Here is an 18,784-nt window from a genome sequence, read left to right on the forward strand (position 1 = left end):
ACACAAGTGAACACTGCACACTGCACACAACGAAATTGCATTTATGCCTCACCCGTGCAAGGGGGCAGCCCTCAGTGGCGCCCCATGGGGAGCAGTGCGGTGGGAAGCCATGCTCAGGGTACCACAGTCATGGAGGAGGATGGGGGAGAGCACTGGTTGATTACTCCCCCCACCAACCTGGCGGGTCGGGAGTCGAACCGGCAACCTCTGGTATGCAAGTCTGACGCCCTAACCGCTCACCCATGACTGCCCATGGTGGCAGCCAACCAACTTTTTTGGAGGAGCAAGTCACAAGTTCTCTCTGACAACAAGGAATAGAAATGTAACAAGAAAGGAAGGAATTAAGAAATGTATTATCATGTACTTACACTGTACGTCCTTACCTCTAAACCTAGCCCTAAGGTACAGCGCAATTACATAATAATACATCTTACATAGTCTACTGTGTGACCTAATAAATGTAGCATGGACAGCAAGTGTAACCAAAGATTCTCTAGGTTCTAGGTGCCTTTTCACCTTCTCTGATGTAAACGTTGACTGGTATGGACAGACTTGGGAGAGGGAGTTGGGTATAGAGGTGGTGGTGGTGGTGGGGTGTATTCTTTCTTTAGTGTTAGAAAATGCACACCGGCTGTGATCAGATAGTCAAATTGATGGGGGAAAAAAAGATTGTCGTTGCACACTGACAACTTCATGATGCAATACTTTTTTGTGTGTGAGATGACCTTGATGAAGGGGTAAGCCGAAACTTTGAAATTCTGTGTGCAACGACAACTGATTTTTCATTAGGTGGTGGGGTGTACAGTGTACACCATAGTCACCCTTGGATCTCCCCTCTGACCCCTTCTCTGGCTGTCCCATTTGTGAGCCCTGTTTCTTGGGTCTCTCCCCAGTGCCTTTCAACGCAACTGTCTGCCAGTCATTTCCTCCCTGTTGTATATAGGCCCCCGCGTCCCTTCCCTTCCCCCCGTAACAGCCTGATGAAAACTTTTTTCCTCTGCTTTGAACAGGACGGAGAGAGAGAGGGGGGGGTGGGGGGTGTTTGGTACGGTAGGAGTATAGGGGAGTGCGCCTAGGGGAAGGGGAAGGGGAAGGGAGGGATCCCAGCGAGGGGACAAATGCCATTGCTGCTGTCCGTCACGGAGAGCAGGCTGCTGCCGCTGAGTTTAGCCTGCGAGCGCGTGGCCTTTACTGGGACGGCTTATCACACAGAGCCCGCAGACAGCAGAGGGAGAGAGGCAGAGAGAGAAAGAGCTAGAGAGTGGGTCAGACTGAGAGAAAGGAAGAGGAGTGAGAGCAGGACAACAGAGAGAGAGAGAGAGAGAGAGAGATAGAGAGAGATAGAGAGAGATTTTTAGAGGGGGGTGAGAAAGACAAACTTCTTTTCAAGATCCTTTTATTATTCTCCAGCTGGGCTTTGGCGTAGTGACACTGACCAGCTGCATTTCTTTTTACACTTTTGTGGGTTTATTTTTTAATTTTGTTATTTATTTGCTTTTTTTAAAAGGAGAAGGACTGCCTTTTTGTTGGTGGAGAGTGGTTCTACTGCCTCGGAGGGTGCAAGACACTTGTTTTATTTTTTTTCCCTCTCTTTTTCTCTCTGTTGTTTTTCCTCGCTGTTGTAAAGCAACAGAGGGGTTTGGATAAAGAAGCGGCTGATTTTTTGTTTGGCGTGCGGACATGGAGCAACTCAGGAACGGACAGAATAACATGAAAGGCCACGCAGGAGGACACGCTGGGGCAAAAGTCTCGCTGGACCACTATCAGAGGTAAGGCGAAACTTTTTTGGAAAAAAAATAAAAAAAATTGTCATTGTAGAGGGGGGTGGGCTGTAAAAACAAAAACATCACCATGCGGCTTTCTCCCCGGTGGAATCTACAGTAGGCCTATATGCCAGAAACTCATTAACTCTTTTGTGTGTGTGGATACAGGACTTAGAAGCAGGCGAGAGTGACGTTGTGTTCATGCATGCACGGTATATCATAACTTAACGCAGCAGGTTCCGATTTGAGGGAGGGGATTCATGAAAATATTTGAAGCGGCTGGCGGCATCGCTCCAGACGTTACGGATTATTACACGAAGGAAGAAAGAAAAGTAACATTCTCAAAAAAAAACAGAAGGCAGAGAAAAAGGGGGGAAAGATGAATGGATTTTGACAGTAGGAATAGCGTTTCTGCCAGATGTGTTTTTTCAGCTGAGCCCCAGTGGTGTAGCCTACGTAGAACGCGGGTATACAGAGTATACCCACTTCTAAATTTCAGGGGTTTCAGTATACCCACTTAAAATTTATTGATCCATTGTTTTGAATAGCAGAAATATATACAGCATACCCACTTCAAAAAATTCTCAAATAGGCTAAACAGTATACCCACCATAAAAAAGTAGACTACACCACTGCTGAGCCCCCCCCCCTGACATGACAGTGGTGGGACAGAGGTATTCCACATGTGAAGAGCTCTTTTCCAAAACGCTATATCCACCATTTTTGACTTTTTGCATTTTAATATTGGAATTGACAGTTACGAGGTCCTATATGTGTGAATTCTTGCCATTCAAATGTTTTGAGAACATACTTTAAAACCTCTATAAAAATGCATTTTGCAATGCATTTCAATGGAATGCCCAATACAAAAATGTCAATTTCCCAACATTCTATAAAATGGATATATCTCAATTTGGAAAAGAGCTCCACATGTCCTCCCTGGTTGGCTCCCAGCCTCATAAGTCTGTCCCTCTCCGGTAAATAGTTTACACACAATTATAATGGTCCTCAGACGTGTGTACAAGAAAACCTTGTTCCCACACCACCGCCAGTGTTCCTTGTTCCTTCTGTGTGTGGTGTGCGTCCTCCTTTACCCCGAGTTGTTTACACACACACATGCGCACACACACACACACACACACAGACACACACAGACACACACACACACACACACACACACACAGACACACACACACACACACACACACACACACACACACACACACACACACACACACACACACACACACACACACACACACACACACACACACACACACACACACACACACACACACACACACACACACACAAGCACCTTGGTTTTGTGAGAGACTAATAGTTTTTCCAGTGCAGGAAAATGGTTTTCCCTCACTGCCTTCGTTTCCTTGAGTGAACCCTGTGTGGACAAAAACAGCTTTATGTAACGTTCTGTCGCGTTTTTTTATGTCATTATTTAACGGTCATTTCGGAAAGAGTGAAGGTACTGCAGCCTCTTAACGTACGCCGTTCCAACAATGGAATCCTGTAATAGTCACTGAAAAAGCTTCACTACCATAACACTACATCACTATGACAGTGCTTAGGGCCTTTAGTAAACATTATGATTGGTCATCGCCATTCTGGTAACAACTGATTCATGACAGCCGTCTCATACAGAGTTAAACACAACTTGAAGGCTATAGGCTAAATGTACGGTAGGCCTATTGTATGCTATTGTGGTATTGCTTTTCCTGCCTCTTTAGTAGAATCCTGTGACGATAGAGCAAAGAAAATACCTCTGGGGTGAATTTCTCAAAACCAAAGTTGCTTACTACATTAGCTACTTTGTTGTTTTCAATGCATTTTCCCATTGGCAACTACCGAAGTTGCTAACAGGCTAACAACTTCTCTTTTGAGAAACTCGCCCCTGGTGTGTGAGCATCTTTGCTTGACCCCTCTGTTATAACCTTTTTGTCACCAAAATGGAAACAACCAAGTCTCAGTCGGTTATTTAAGCCTCTCTGCGTTGGCATAGCAATGTTGTTTTGATGTAGTTGAGTGACTAGAGCTGTCGACAGGCGCATCTACAGTAAGAGGATACCAATACTCTGTGTCAATGAATAGAGCAATGGCAATCGGCATAAAATCACTGCTTTGTTCTAAATGGCAATACAAGTATCCTAAAACAGGCCTTAAAAACAAACAGAACACTATCTTGAGCCAATTGCTTTTGGTTGTTGGAGTTTAGGTGTTAATCTTTGTTTTGGTTTAGTCGTACAGTATATAGAAAAGTGTTTAACTAGTGTACCATTTATTTGTCCTTCACAAATGTACTGCTTATCCATTCACTGGAAATTACTACACCCCTCTGTGACTGACACTTCAAGGAAGTGCAGTGGTTAGAATTGAACAGAAACAAACTAGACCCCATATGGTACTTTACACAAGGGAATAGCAGGTTGTAAACATACTGTATGGGGGCCATTCCTCTCTTTTGACACGTCCATTTTATATTAGGCTACGTGCCAAGAAGAAGCCTAGATGTGTTTTGTTTTCTTGTTAGCACCGTGAGAAGTGAAGCATCAACTTTTAAAACAATACATTTTAAAAACACTAATACAGAATTCTGCATCGATCGATTCTGGTTGATTTAATTTGTCCTATTTTAGTTTGGCACTGACCATGTTACTTGAGAAAAATGGCACATGTTAAACATACATTTTCCCATGGGAAAAACACAGTCCATGCATTGCACTGCCTGTAAACCATGCATTACACAGCTTATACCGTATATGCCTACATGGTCTTTAAGCTTTACTTTTTACTGCATGGGGTCAGCACATGTGAAAAAGATCAATCTTCCGGGTACTTGGTTGCACTAAGTAAGTCTTCAGGCTTTGACTGACAATTTGTAGGAAAGTGAAAGGTAAGAGGGGGGAGGACCCTTTTATGGTTCCCTAGCGTGATTCTATTTTAAAACCAGAAAAACAACTGCAAGCATTTGCCCTTGAAGTTACTTCATCATAACCCTCCAAAATTTCTCCAGTGGAGATTCAGTTAAGAGTTTTGTTGACTTGAAACTGAAGCCAAAAAAAAAATGTACCAGAGATTTGCTCCACAGATTTACGGCATATGGCTACTCTCGCAGGTGTTGTGGGTCGGTTTGCACAGTACAGGGGGCTCTAATCTCGACGGGCTTCTGTTTCTCCCGCATTTTTTCCAGGGCAGCGCTTTGGGTGATTTATTTCGGTTACCGTGGCCCACAGAGTTTTATTGGCGGCCCCCACACAGTGAAGCAGTAGCAGTCGGTGAATGAACAAGGCGTTGTTGTTTAAATGGTCTTGTAAAATACGGAGATAAATGTCTAAGTAAGTTAATGAGACGATATGTGATGGTGGTGGTGACTGTGTTTTTTTCCAGAAAATATATGGCAAGTGTCACTGTTGGAAATGTAGAAAGTAGGAAGGTGTTTTGCATCAATGTGCTAATTTGATTATTAGTGTACTGCTACTATAAGGAAGGAAAATGACATATCGCACAAGAAGTGTATTAACGATGTGTGTAGCTGACAAATTCTGGTTTTAATGTATACTATTGTTGACAAGTTGAAACGTGTAGTTTAATTCTGATAAATAATTCTGATTTTAGTTTCAGTTTAGTTTAGTTTCGTTACATTTGTAGTTTCTGTTTTAAAGAGGCAAGATGTTGGCTTCTATACTGAGACTATTGGTTGGAATGAGTAAAATGTTGTTGGAAACACATAAATGAATCTTTTCGGGACCTTGTGCTTGTATTCATACACAGACATGTGACTATTAACAATCTCGACAAGTCAAAATATATATATTAAAAAAATAGATCAATGACAAACCTTTTAATCATAATCTGCATTACATCAATGTGCTGCATGCACTACAATGTATGTGGGTTTGTGTGTGTGTGTGAAAGCAAGTGAATGGTAATGTTTACAGGCTTGCATGTGTGCATGCTTTTGTGTGTGTGTTGATGGGGGTTCCTCTATGATGAATCAGTGAAGAAATTGTCCTGTGTGTGTGCGTGCGTGCGTGTGTGCGTGTGCTGAAGAGGGATTTGCTGTATGATAAATCGGTGAAGAAATTGTCCTCAGTGCTGTGCGTCTGTGTGTGTGTGTGTGTGCTGTGTGTGCTGTGTGTGCTGTGTGTGTGTGTGTGTGTGTGTGTGTGTGTGTGTGTGTGTGTGTGTGTGTGTGTGTGTGTGTGTGTGTGTGTGTGTCTATACATGTATAGTGCTGAAAGGAAGGGGATTTGCTGTATGATGAGTTGCAGGGTAAATTGTCCTTGGAGTGCCATGGGACAGGAGAGTGTGGTGGTGTGCTGGGTGCACTGCCTCCATTGTGTCGCGTGTGACTGATTTGTTTTAAACTGTTCGAGGGTCAGGGGAATTAGCGAGAGTGCCGTGCCGATATTTTAAGGGGTATCAAGTGAGGTTCGTTTTTCGTCAGCTCATTCTTCTTCTTTCCTTTTCCTTTTCCCTGTGTACAGTATACACACGTGAACATAGGCCAACATATAAACAAATTGCGTGTGCGTGTGTGTGTGTGCTTGTGTGTGTGTGTCAGGGCGAGAGAGAGAGAGAGATACACACACAGCCATGGACAAATGGACAAACACACTACATTCTGTGCATCTCTGATTCTCCTTTTCCTCTCCACTCTACATCTCTTACTTGGTTCCACCCAGCTGCTGTCTCTATATCACCCCGCAAACCTGTCACACACAAGGGGAAGTTGGAAGTCGCCTACGAACCTTCGGTGTGTGTGTGTGTGTGTGTGTGTGTGTGTGTGTGTGTGTGTGTGTGTGTGTGTGTGTGTGTGTGTGTGTGTGTGTGTGTGTGTGTGTGTGTGTGTGTGTGTGTGCGTGTGTGTGTGTTGAGGCGGGGGAGTGTGTTGAGTGTTGCCACAGACACTGTCCCCCATAGGCCAGCAGTTCTTCAGCAAATCTCCTATACCTGCATTCAGCTTCGGCCGCTTGAGTCCGCTGAAGTTTCTTTCGTGGCCCAAACCTCAAGAGAACGACATGCCTCGTCACAGGTAGATAAGATTTTGGTGTTCGGGAGTATTTGTGTGTGTGGATGTCAAGGGTGAAAATTGGCACCTTTTACCAGCCAAATGCTGGTGAAATCTAGAAACATTTTGAGATTGAGAAATCTTGGTCACAGACTGGTAATTCACGACGAAGTGTCTGGTGAATTATTATTTTTTGGTGGCTCGTAAAAGTTTATATTTTGAGTGTGGCTGTCACGAAATAACTACAGCCAAATACTTGTATCTGAGGAGGATTTCTGACTGAAACCTTGGCAAGTAAAAGAACAGGATTTGAGGACATTTTTTGTTCAATTGTTAATCATGAGTGCAGTGTAACTCTTCTAAATGCATATCAGCCAAATACTGGCAAAATCAAAAGCTGCCTGGTAGATTTTGGACACAGAATAATAATATCCGACATTGTGTGTCTGGTGAATTTTACCATATTTTTGGAGGCTGGTAAATGCTGTTATTTTTATTATTTAAGTTAATATACACCCCTGGCTGTGGGTGTGCTTACTTAAAGGGGAACCTCTTTGTTGGTGTAAACACTAAAGAAAAAATATATAGCCTACTTAGAACCAACTTAAATAGTCCCTTGCGCTATACTGTATGACTGTTTTAAGGGAGCGTAACTAAGCTATGCAATGTATATTCATAATGTGCTCAGTGAAATTGTGACATTGAATCAACGGAAAAAAAAAATAGACCCATTGTGGTTATATTGCCCTGATTCTTAACGTTGTTTCTGAGCATGGATATTACAACTCTGTATGCTTTGTGGAACTACAGGGGCGCCTGTGAAAGACCATTACGGGTTTTACACATACACACACACACACACACACACACACACACACACACACACACACACACACACACACACACACACACACACACACACACACACACACACACACACACACACACACACACACACACACACACACATATGCTGGAGTGCAGTCTCTTGTTGCAGTGTGTCTAAGCCAGGCAAGGCTAAGCGAGGGTGACCTTGGAACATAGGCTATCCGTCCGTCCCTCGATAGTGTTGTTTTCCCCTGTGCGAGCTGCCTTACTTTTTAAATAGCAATTAAGCTAATATTACACGGATGGAGCAGAGGTGTTGAATATTGCTGATTACTGTGAAACGAATCGCTAACTTCATGTGTTTTGTATAATGGGAGTACAGCACAAGATATGAATAAGGTGTTCACCAGATTTTTATGAAATGAGACAAAGTGACGTGAGAAAAGTGAAATAAATGACTGCGCCATTTTTGGAAACAATTTGCTTCCACCAGAGGTATAGAACGGTGATTACATAGCCTACAAATACAATTCTATCCATTGAGGATAGTTGTATGCTTTTTCGTGTCAGGTTCTTGAAACTTTCAAAGGTCTGATTCATTCACAAACTAGTTGTAAATTGAATTTTAAAAGTCCTCCCACGGTACATTTTCTTGAAATGCTGTGGCTGTAAGTACAGGCATCACCTTTTGCGGATGGTACTGCCACATAACATGAATGACGACATGCACAGTGTATGCATGTTCAGTACTCCGAACTCTCAAATGTACGCTTAGAATTTACGCATGCTAACACTTCTGTCGCAAATGAAGCATCCCTTGACAAGACAACATATCCGTTTCTGAGAAATCATGATATAGGGGAGTATTCGAAAAGAAGCCAGAAATGTGCACATCAATGTCTGCCTGCACACATGCATCATAGAGAGAATACTGTAGTGAACACTTTACCCTCAAATGAATCAAAACAGTAAGCCTTATATGTGGGATACTGACATGCACGTCTTTCTCAAGTTGAGTTAATTTACAAACTCATGGCAGCCAGGCAATTTACTTTTTCACGTTTAACTGGCTGCAATGTTTTACAGTGTACATATTGAGCGTAACCCAACCCTACTATTTGTGTTTTAGTTTTGGGCGTCACTGGGTCTTGATTGGGGGAGAACAGCACACCCCTTGTAATTACAACTATGCTGAGTGTTTTTTTTTAATTTTTAAAACCTGCTTGTCTTTTTTAACGGCTGCAATGATGCATAATCTATTCATAGTCAAATATAATACCCCCTGCAAGCAGTAACAGACAGATTCCACTTTACATTAGGTGGCCTAATTAAAGCGATGTAATAGGAGAGATGTAAGAAACAGGCATGAAGTAAATGTAAGACATGTTTTCGTGTCGTACGTGTGTCCTCCTCACATAATATACCCCCGTGTCTATCGCCCTCCATGACCGATGTCCGCCTAATACGTTCCATTAACCAATTAATGAATCACCGTCATCTGTATAAGTGGGGACAAGAGCAATTCTGAGCCTTTGATCTTGGCATACCATTTGGGCCCCTTGTGTGTGAGTGAGAGCGCGTCTCTGGCACACGGACCTTCTCTCTGTCTGTCTGTCTCTGTCTGTAACACTGCACAACACCACCTGTGTGCGTGTGCGTGTGTGTGTGTGTGTGTGTGAGAGAGAGAGAGAGAGAGAGAGAGAGAGAGAGAGAGAGAGAGAGAGAGAGAGAGAGAGAGAGAGAGAGAGAGAGTGAGAGAGAGAGAGAGAGAGAGAGAGAGAGAGAGAGAGAGAGAGAGAGAGAGAGAGAGAGAGAGAGAGTGTTTGTGTATTCAGGCTGATGTGTGGCTTCTCGCACCATAGCTTAGCGGCACTCGCTCTCTCTCTCTCTGCCTCCACCTCTCTGCCTCGCTGGCTTACAGTGTGAAAGCGGGCGTGCAGCAGTGTGGGTGCTTTCAGCAGGATTGATTTGTGATGGGCTGATGTCCAACAGCCTGGGCATAAATCAGCCTGTTCAAACACTTTTAAACCAGTTGGGGGCTGAGAGGTTGGGCTGGTGGAGGTTGGAGGTGGTGGCTGTCAGGAGCACCTTGTTTGGTTGTTAATTTCCCGTCAGTTGCGAAAATTTCAGTACTCTCTTGTTTACTATGCTCAAAATCCTCACTTTGCTGTACCACCTCATAGAGAATATGGGGTGATGTTTGTACATTAAAAACAAACAAAAAAATACCACAAATTACAATAGACCATAAAGCCATCAGGTCACAGAGACATTTAGAGATTCAGTCAACATTAGTGTTGCTTACTGCAGTATAAGTTTTGTAAAGGATTTCCAAGATACACTGGTAGGTTACATGAAAAAAGCCTCTACTTGTGATGGGCTAACGTGTCTTCTTCAGAGCCTGGTCACAGAGATATACTGCAATGTGTGTGAAATTCATAGCTTTTTTAGAATTTTTTTTTTACAGAGGACATTTTTACAAGAAGACTTAAACACGGACATGCCGGGGTTTTGTGTGAGGACTCATTGCAATAAAACTGTCCAGCAAGCTCACCAACACAAAAATGTCCCTGATAAATACCACAAGGGCTAAATGCACTTCACCGCTGGCTTATCAACTAAGATCTATTTGTAGCGTAGCTAATTCACACCCCCATTCGACACAAATTGCCTTATTTGCCAAAAGACATACTTAGTAAGGCCATGGTAAGTTTAGAGCAAAAACTACGGCTACCCTTCGCAATGCTGTGCAATGCTATATGCTAACTCGTCCCAGCAACTGGGCCTAGTTCGTACTGTATTAAATGACGGGCAGGGCCAAGGGGGGAGCTTGAGTGAACACAGCCCAGCGTGAAACCTCTCTCGCAAAGAGGCAAGGCTTCCATGCTCGGTGGCATTCTCCGAGGCTATATTACTCGCCTTGCAGTCTAACTTTGCTCACTCGACCGAGTTTACAAGCTCATTTGGATACCTGTGTAAATTCATAAGTCAAACGAGCACATGCCACGGTGGAGTGAGTACATATGTAGAGAGGGCTATTTCAAGTCGCTGTTTGTGTTATTCCATCTACAGTCTCCAAACTCCCTTTATAAAAACAAAGATGGCCGCTCTTCCTGTCTTGTTGCCCATGTAGCGGGCCTACAGTACGGCTGCTGCTAATGTTACATTTTATAGATCAGATGCTGTTGTCCGCCGTCGGGCTGATTTACGACATTGTTGAGATCTTTTGATGTCAAAGTGCTCTATCTTACAGGTGTTAGGATTTTAACACGTCATGTACATGTCCTCAAAGGCGTCACCCGAAGGGCAGACGGTGTAGTAGGACCATGTTTACAAGGCCCGTGGTTCCAGTCTTGACTGCATGGGGTACTTCTGAGGACACTATTTATGTTATTATTAATAATTATGGGGGCTCAAAGGGGTGTTTTTATTGGATCCAACATGTCCGGCTGTGCCCCAGCCTGTCCCCTCGCTAGTGTGTATTCAGCCGGAGACAAATTGAATCAAGTCTGATCCCTCTTTCATCTTTGGAACAGAAAAGCACCACCATGCAGACTGGATCCAAAATGCTCACTTGCTCACTGTATTGTGACTGTGTTGGGCACAACAGTTTTCTTAATTTATGGTTTATAATAGGACAGTGAGATAGTGACAGGAGTTGGAGAGAGAGACACAACGTTTTTTTTATGATAGGGCAGTGAGAGAGTGACAGGAGTGGGAAAGAGAGATTGGAAAGGATTGGTAAAGGACCTGGGCTGGAATCGAACCCGGGTCAACATCGTTAGAGCCACGGCAGGGCCTTGGGAAAAAACAATGCAATGAATGCCTTTTGGATAATTTTTTCTCCCACACAGTTGCTTTTTTTTTTAACCAATGTTCAATCCCATTGTTTTCAATACCACCGCACACCGACACTGAAGTGTGCTGATTGATGTTGGCTGTTGCTTACGATCCAACTAAGCGAAATTGCAAAACTGCTCTGCAATGCTGTTTGAATTGGTGTGCACACAGGTCTTAACTAGCCAATGCTGCTGGGCCCAACATCACAGCAAGCAGCCAAGCAGCAGGCGCTAGCAAGGCAGTCCAAGATGTTACTAGTGACAGGAGCGTACAGTATGTAGCTATGACCAGAGGTGTCAATCCCAGGTTCATAAAGTAACAATTCTGCCACAAACTTGATCCAGTCAGCTCTGAATCAGCTGATCCCAATGGGTACTCATAACAGGTACACCAGTTAATCAGTGAAGTCACCTGTTAGAAAGAAACTGAGGCAGGATTTTTACATCTGAACAGGATTTTTGACATCTGCCTATGATGGGAGGGCATGGGGGAAGCGTAGACTGACAGACCTCACGCTTTCCAAATTTTGTTTCAAAACAAAAGAATGATGAGCTGTGCCCAGACCAAAACCATGCATACTGATAATCTGTCATTAAAGAAACGTTTTTGGGGAAAAATCATTGAAATTTGAAACATCTTGAGGGAACATACAACTGTGGAATCATACAGCTGACCACAATGACAACAACAGAGACTGCAATGTGGACAATTGGAATCAGATGATCAGAACCATACTATCAGCACCTGTTTATGATGGTTTGCTACTTCTTGGAAAGCAGACTACAGTGTCTGCTATCCACAACATATTCTCTGTCTAGCTGCAAAGTCACTGGGGTGCAGTTTATAACAGTTAAATCCACATACTCCCAGGTGTCTAATCTCCTGGTATGTGAATTTCAAAACCCTGCTTTTACTATTCCTTTAACCTCGAGTAAAAAGTATGGAACCAAATGAATGGAACTGATAACATGACCAACGTGCGACCCATAGATCACAGGTGCCAAGCCAAGTTAGGTAGATGTGTGGATTTGACTGGAAACAGTTCTAAGAGTCGTTAAGATCAGAGGCATGCGAAACATCTGATTTTCATTTTTTTCCCGCCATGTGCATCGGCCTCGGGATGTTGCCAGCACATTGCTGAAGCTCAGCCTTTGCAAAGCTATTGCCTTACGTTGTCATGCAAGTGTGATGAAAGAGGTGTAAAGTTGTGGCACTTTCCTGGTCGCGGGACAAGTATGTGGGTGCCTAGCGCTAGCATTCGTCTACGATCTGTAAGTTTTCATATTTGTAATCCCTAAACATTTTTTTTTTTTTAAACCTCCGCACTCCTCGGTCTCTCCAAGGACACCTGAACTTTTTACGGTGTCTGGATGTCTGGATGGCTTTCCGCTCTCCTGACTTTTAACTGTCCTTGAGGATGCTGCACTTTATTGCACGCTGACTGCAATATCAGGTGGATTCGCTCATGGGGTGTGATGAGGACGGCGTATATGGACGTGCAAACAGGCATACATACATTCTTGCACTTAAAATATACAAGGACAAGCAGACGCACTGTAAATGTCTGAGTAAACAGTCTCTAAAATTAATGGTCCAACTGTGAGGAACTGGCAGGGATCTGGCAGCACAATGGCTACGCTGGCATCATATAAATTTATTTTTGCCTCTTTATTTGACTGTTAAATGCACGAGGTACACAGGGGCTGGTATTTAAAAGAATCGAGGTGTCTCTGCCCCAGGTGTGAGCCATATGTCTGTCCTCTGACTGCCATTTTATCATGCAGTGTCCTGCCGTCGGATTATTTATGACTGTGTGTGTGTGTGTGTGTGTGTGTGTGTGTGTGTGTGTGTGTGTGTGTGTGTGTGTGTGTGTGTGTGTGTGTGTGTGTGTGTTATATGAGAGAGAGAGAGAGAGAGAGGGAGAGAGAGAGCGAGGGAGAGAGAGAGAGAGAGAGAGAGAGAGAAAGGGAAAGAAAGGGAAACTCTTTTCAGATTATCACTATGTTGTGTCAATATACATTATTTGTGTGAAATGTGAAAGAGAAAGCCTCTGTGTGAGAGACAGGGGAAAAAAGTGAAAGCGGAAATGTCTGATGGCAAGAAGTCATTCTTTCACAGATAGGATATCACTTTCACATGATTTGTGTGAAAAGAAGGGTGTGTACATTGAAGAGCGGGAGAGAAAGGAAAAGAGACAAACCGTGAAGTTGAGTACTAACTGACTGTGTCTGAGAAAGTCTGAGAAAGACTGAGTCTGAGAAAGAGGAAATGTATGATGGCAAGAAATCATTCATTCACAGATAGGATATCACTTAACATGATTTGTGTGAAAATATGTATATCTGTGTGTATGTTGAAGAAAGGAAAGAAGAAGGGAGTTTGAACTGACTGTGCAGTCTGAATTGTGACTGACAGCTCATCATGCTACCATGCCATTACACTACTTAAAAAATGTGTATGTACATGTGCGTGTGTGTGTTTGTGTGTGCGCGTGTTTGTGTGCGTTTTGTGAAGAAAACACCTGTTTATGTGAGAAGACACTCTTTTGCAAATGCAATATCACTTAGCGCGATTACACTAGTTATGAATATGTACTTATGTGTTGTCAGAAAGTACACCTGGGAGTGTGAGATACAACAGCAAGAGGAACTTTATAAGGGGAAGACGTTATTCTTTTGCAAACAGGATAACACTTAGGGTGACGCATCCTCACCGCAAGGTGATTAATCTTGATACGGCAGCACTCCTCGAAACTCAAATTCGCCACGTGTATCACCAGTCATAACTCTGATTTATCGAGATGGGCCGTGCTACTACTAGCCAAGAGACCAAACGACCAAACAACTGCCCGGACCGGTATACATGCAGTATCAGGTTATCAAGCCGCGCAGGGTATTCTGAACCGCACACAAAAGCACGAAGGTCAACTATAAGCAACTTGGGACAGTTTCAGTAATTGCCGCACGGATGGCCGTGCTGACGTGTGCGACGCGGGGCAGACCCCCACTCACCACCCCCAATGTGAGGAATGTTCCGAATGCGCATTGTGCATGGCAGCGCCGTGGCGTGGGATTTCTCTCGTGGCCGCAGCAGGGTTAAACCCCCGGGGTCTAAAAGCTTTTGGGGCACTGTTCGTGCCATCCGGCTGCCCCCCCACCCCCACCCCCACCCCCACCCCCTTCCCTTACCATCAGACATGAACAGCTGAACCAGGGGAGTGTTTGAGGCACGTGTGGTCACTCAAAAGGCATCCATCCCCTGCTTTCATCTGCATGGGCCTTGGGGTGGGGGTGGGGGTTGGATAGTGGAGTGGTCAAGAGGGGGGGGGGGGGGGGGGGGGGGGGGGGGGGGCGCTTAGGTTGGGGATGGAGAGGTAGCGGTGGGTGGAATATCATTCGAAAAAGTCAAATTGAAACCAACACGGAAGATGGTGGTCCAAGGCAGCTCGCTAATGTGACGCACTAATGCTTCAACCAGCCGCAGCTCCTACTGTGTGCGCATGTGTTTGTGTGTGTGTGTGTGTGTGTGTGTGTGTGTGTGTGTGTGTGTGTGTGTGTGTGTGTGTGTGTGTGTGTGTGTGTGTGTGTGTGTGTGTGTGTGCGAGTGCATGGTATGTGTGTGTGTGTGTGTGTATGTGCGTGCATTAGTGCGTGTTGAACCCTCTACCGTGGCAGCTCGATGGTGGCAGAATGCCCATTTGCATTCTTAAGATTGTATCGAAGGGGGCTGAGGTGAGAGGAGATGGAGGGAGCAGATTGGGATAGTGACACTGTGGAGTCAAAGGCCAATGACACCGGGGCAACACTTTTGGCTGCTAGCGGACACTGTCACCAGAGGTGTGAGAGAGGGCATCTAGTGCTACTGATGCGTGCGGACAGCCAGTGTGTGTCATAGTGTGTGTCATCAGGGAAATAGGAGTAGCCTACCTTGGCTGACAACAGGTCTGGTTAGAGAAGAAGCAAGAAGCACATAGTAACGGATTCACTGAGAAATGTTATTTACTTGGTGGTGGTTTCTGGTTTGTGCCTGGTTTGTCTTCGCTATTATTTGAATCCCTGCACAGTGGCCTTGAGTATCCAGAGAGGTGCTTCAAATAAAATGTATTTTCATTATTAGTGATGTGATGTATAGGTGTCATTGTGTCATTAGAGAAATAAGAGTAGCCCACCGTAGCTAAAAGATCGGTAACAGTTTACTTGACGTGTCGCTACATAACCCCTTCATAGCAGCTGTTATACACTTTGCATGAAGGATTTATGACTGTTTCGTAATGAATTCATACCAAACCTTTCAAAGACATGAAAGTCAAAAGGACATCTACTTTTCAAAATCAGTAATCATTTAGGGTTCAGTACAAAACCTTGCCTGATAAACCAGCCTAAATGGATTGGAGGCAGGCAAAACATTTTGCCGTCCAGCTGTTGGCGCTGGTTTTCCAGGCTATACAAAATCTGCAATGCTGCTTTGTTTAACTTTTATTTTGACAAGTGGCTGTCCTTCTGTCCGCTAGGTTCATGACAGGTTTGGTATGAATGGGTCATGATGAAAACAATCATGGCCGCTTTGTGCAGGCTTTATAACACCTGCTATGAATATGCAGGAACATGTCAAGTGAAGTGTTACCAATAGATCTAATGTGACCTGACACTAGCAACCCACAGTCATAGAGAATTGAGTTTCTGGGTTCCATTTTTTAAATGAATCAAGTGTAAATGGCTACGTTTACATGAGACATTTAATTCGGAATTAACTCTATTTAATTCGGAATAAAGCTTAATTCCACTTTGAAAGTGCCATGTAAACACTTCTTAATTCAGAATTAAATGAAAGATCAAAGTAAACTCGATGGAACTATTTAATTCTGAATTATTAATTCAGAATTAGAAACATTATGTAAACGTAGTGAATGACCCACTGTTGCAGGTAGAAAACAGTGGCATGTATGTCTGAGTTTAGTTGGGTCAGTTGTCCTGGGCCTAGAGGAAGGGGTGGCAGCCAAAATTGGGAACCTATGGGGCACCTAAGTCACGCCCTCTACTTCCTGGTTCATGGGGCAGGGGGAGTCAAAAAATAATGACTGGGCTTGAAAATGAGTGTTTCCTTGACACCAATCCAAACCTTGGATCTCCACCTATGCACCACAAATCCAGAAATCACTCATTTTCAAGCCCAGTAATTATTTTTTGACTCCCCCTGCCCCATGAACCAGGAAGTAGAGGGCGTGACTTAGGTGCCCCATTGTCTTTTATGTATTGAGAGCGTGTTCCTTTCAGATGATTGTGTCTGCTGTCAGCCGGCCCTGTGTGATGTGTGTGCATATCATCAGTCTCCGTTGGCTTTGTATGTGTCGGAAAGAGCTGACAAACCACCAACAAGTGGTTGAGTGCCGGTAGCAACAGCCAGGCCTGGCCTGGCCCTGCGCGTGAGAGGAGATATATTGGCCTCTCAGCATGTACCCAATAATGAGCGCGTGTGGGAGCACGGTGTTAATCCCACTGTTAATGTGGCTTTCTGTCACGACAACATGCACACAACCAAAACAGATGGACAGACCTCAGGAAAAGTCGTAAAAGTTTAAAAAAGAAAACCCCCTCCTCCTCCTAGCGCCTAGCGTCCTATCAATCTGTACGGCTGGCCTGCCTACCGTACAATCGGCTACATCTGCTTCATGCTAAGAGGAACAATAACGTGGATTTTAAAAAAGACTCAGCAATGGCCAAAAGAGGGAAAAAAAATCCAAGAGAACCTTCAGGAAATGAAAAAACGCTGTATTCCATATGGTCTGTGTCCAGACTCTTCTCTGGTATGTGTTTGGAAACCACAGGCAATGTTGCCAGATGTGTCTGATCAAATCCTGCCCAAAAGGTTCTCAAAAACCACCTAAATGCGCTAAATTCTGCCCAATTTCAACAAATTGCATTGATTTCTATGGGCACAAAACTGCAGAAAAAAACGCCAAATGGCCAAATTTTTCAATTTTTACCTGCAGACGGCCATCCCAAGTAGCCCAATTGGGCGGGTAACCGCCCAATCTGGCAACACTGACCACAGGGCATCTGTCTACTATCTTTAGCCCACTTGCCATTGGCCTGCTGCATGGGACTGATACGTATACATGTGGCTCTACTCCAGGGGTCCCCAAACTTTTTTCTCTGGGGGCCACATTATCGCTCCTGACTGTGATCAGGGGCCGGGATCAATGTGGGCTGTATGCTAGGCTGCTGCCTGTTATAGCCATAATTTCTAGCACAAAATAGTTCATCATTACAAGTGATTTGCAAAAGAAGTGAGTACTTCACATGTAAAAATAGCAAGGAAAGGTTAGAAAAATGAGTCACTGATATGAGTGAATGACAGTTTATGAGTGATAGAATATATACAATGTTTTATTATTATTTTTTTCTATGAGGATTGCTTCTTTGGGTCAGTGTAAATGGTGAGGTGCAGAGAGATGGAGGGCCGGTCAAAGGGGCATGGCGGGCCGCATCCGGCCCCCGGGCCTTAGTTTGGGGACCCCTGCACTACTCTGTCGTAGGGCAAGAAGCTGCTCTGTGGATGTGAGTAAGACCTCAGACGGAGGGGGTACTAAACATGGATGGTGATAATCATCTAATCAGTATTATATGAAACCCCCCTTTTAGACCACTGGGTGTGAGCGTAATAATGGATGACCCTGAACCGTGACTAACAGACAGGGGGGGAGAGAGGACTGTTGTTATGCTTGCCATTCAAATTAAGAAATTTCATGTGTCCGGGGATAAGCATTCGTTTAAGCGTCCGGGCGCCCTTCCTTGCATTTCGAAAGGGACACAGAGGTTAAGGGGTTCTCTAATAAAGGGTCTAGCTAGTCTCCAGTGCGAGCTCGTAAGTGTCTGATGTGCTAAGTCCTGGTGTTTTGACAAGTGGTTGCAGGCTGCCCACAGAGGCCTGTGGTATGCGGCTCAGATAATATGGAGCAGTCGAAGGGCCCTCATGGGTCACAGACACAAACGCCAGCAGGCCCCCCGAAGAAAAAAGAGAGTCCGGGTCGATGGACGGACGGACGGACAGACGGAGCGAGACACTACAGAGCTGTGTGAAAATAGGCACCTTGCTGAGTGCGTTATTCATGGTGCATTTCAGTGTGTCGAATGTAGTCCAATCGGTAAAACGCCCTGGGATGAAAGACTAAATCGCTCAAAGCGGTGGTTCCCAAACTTTTGTAGCGGGGACCCCCTTTTGGACTTAAGAATATTTTCACGACCACCCTTAAGGGCTCTGCATACTTCACGTGCGCACTTTGTCGCGAGTGGCGCGAGAACCATTAATGACGTCATCACTTGCGACA

General features: G+C 44.4%; 1 protein-coding gene across 3 annotated transcripts in view; it reads left to right on the forward strand.

Moving 5' to 3' along the window:
* The first annotated feature begins 1,142 nt into the window (after nucleotides 1–1,142).
* Nucleotides 1,143–18,784, forward strand: part of rbm20 (RNA binding motif protein 20) — an 84,692-nt gene continuing 67,050 nt past the window's right edge. For 2 of the 3 annotated variants that reach the window (XM_063198676.1, XM_063198685.1), the window contains exon 1: nucleotides 1,143–1,769. In XM_063198676.1, coding sequence (XP_063054746.1) covers nucleotides 1,681–1,769 — 89 coding nt within the window. In that variant the 5' untranslated portion in view covers nucleotides 1,143–1,680. Of the gene's footprint in view, nucleotides 1,770–6,618; nucleotides 6,814–18,784 lie in introns of those variants that run through there. The other variant, XM_063198703.1, reaches the window with a different exon arrangement.

The sequence above is a fragment of the Engraulis encrasicolus genome, chromosome 1 (genome assembly GCF_034702125.1).
Source record: "Engraulis encrasicolus isolate BLACKSEA-1 chromosome 1, IST_EnEncr_1.0, whole genome shotgun sequence".
Lineage (NCBI taxonomy): Eukaryota > Metazoa > Chordata > Actinopteri > Clupeiformes > Engraulidae > Engraulis > Engraulis encrasicolus.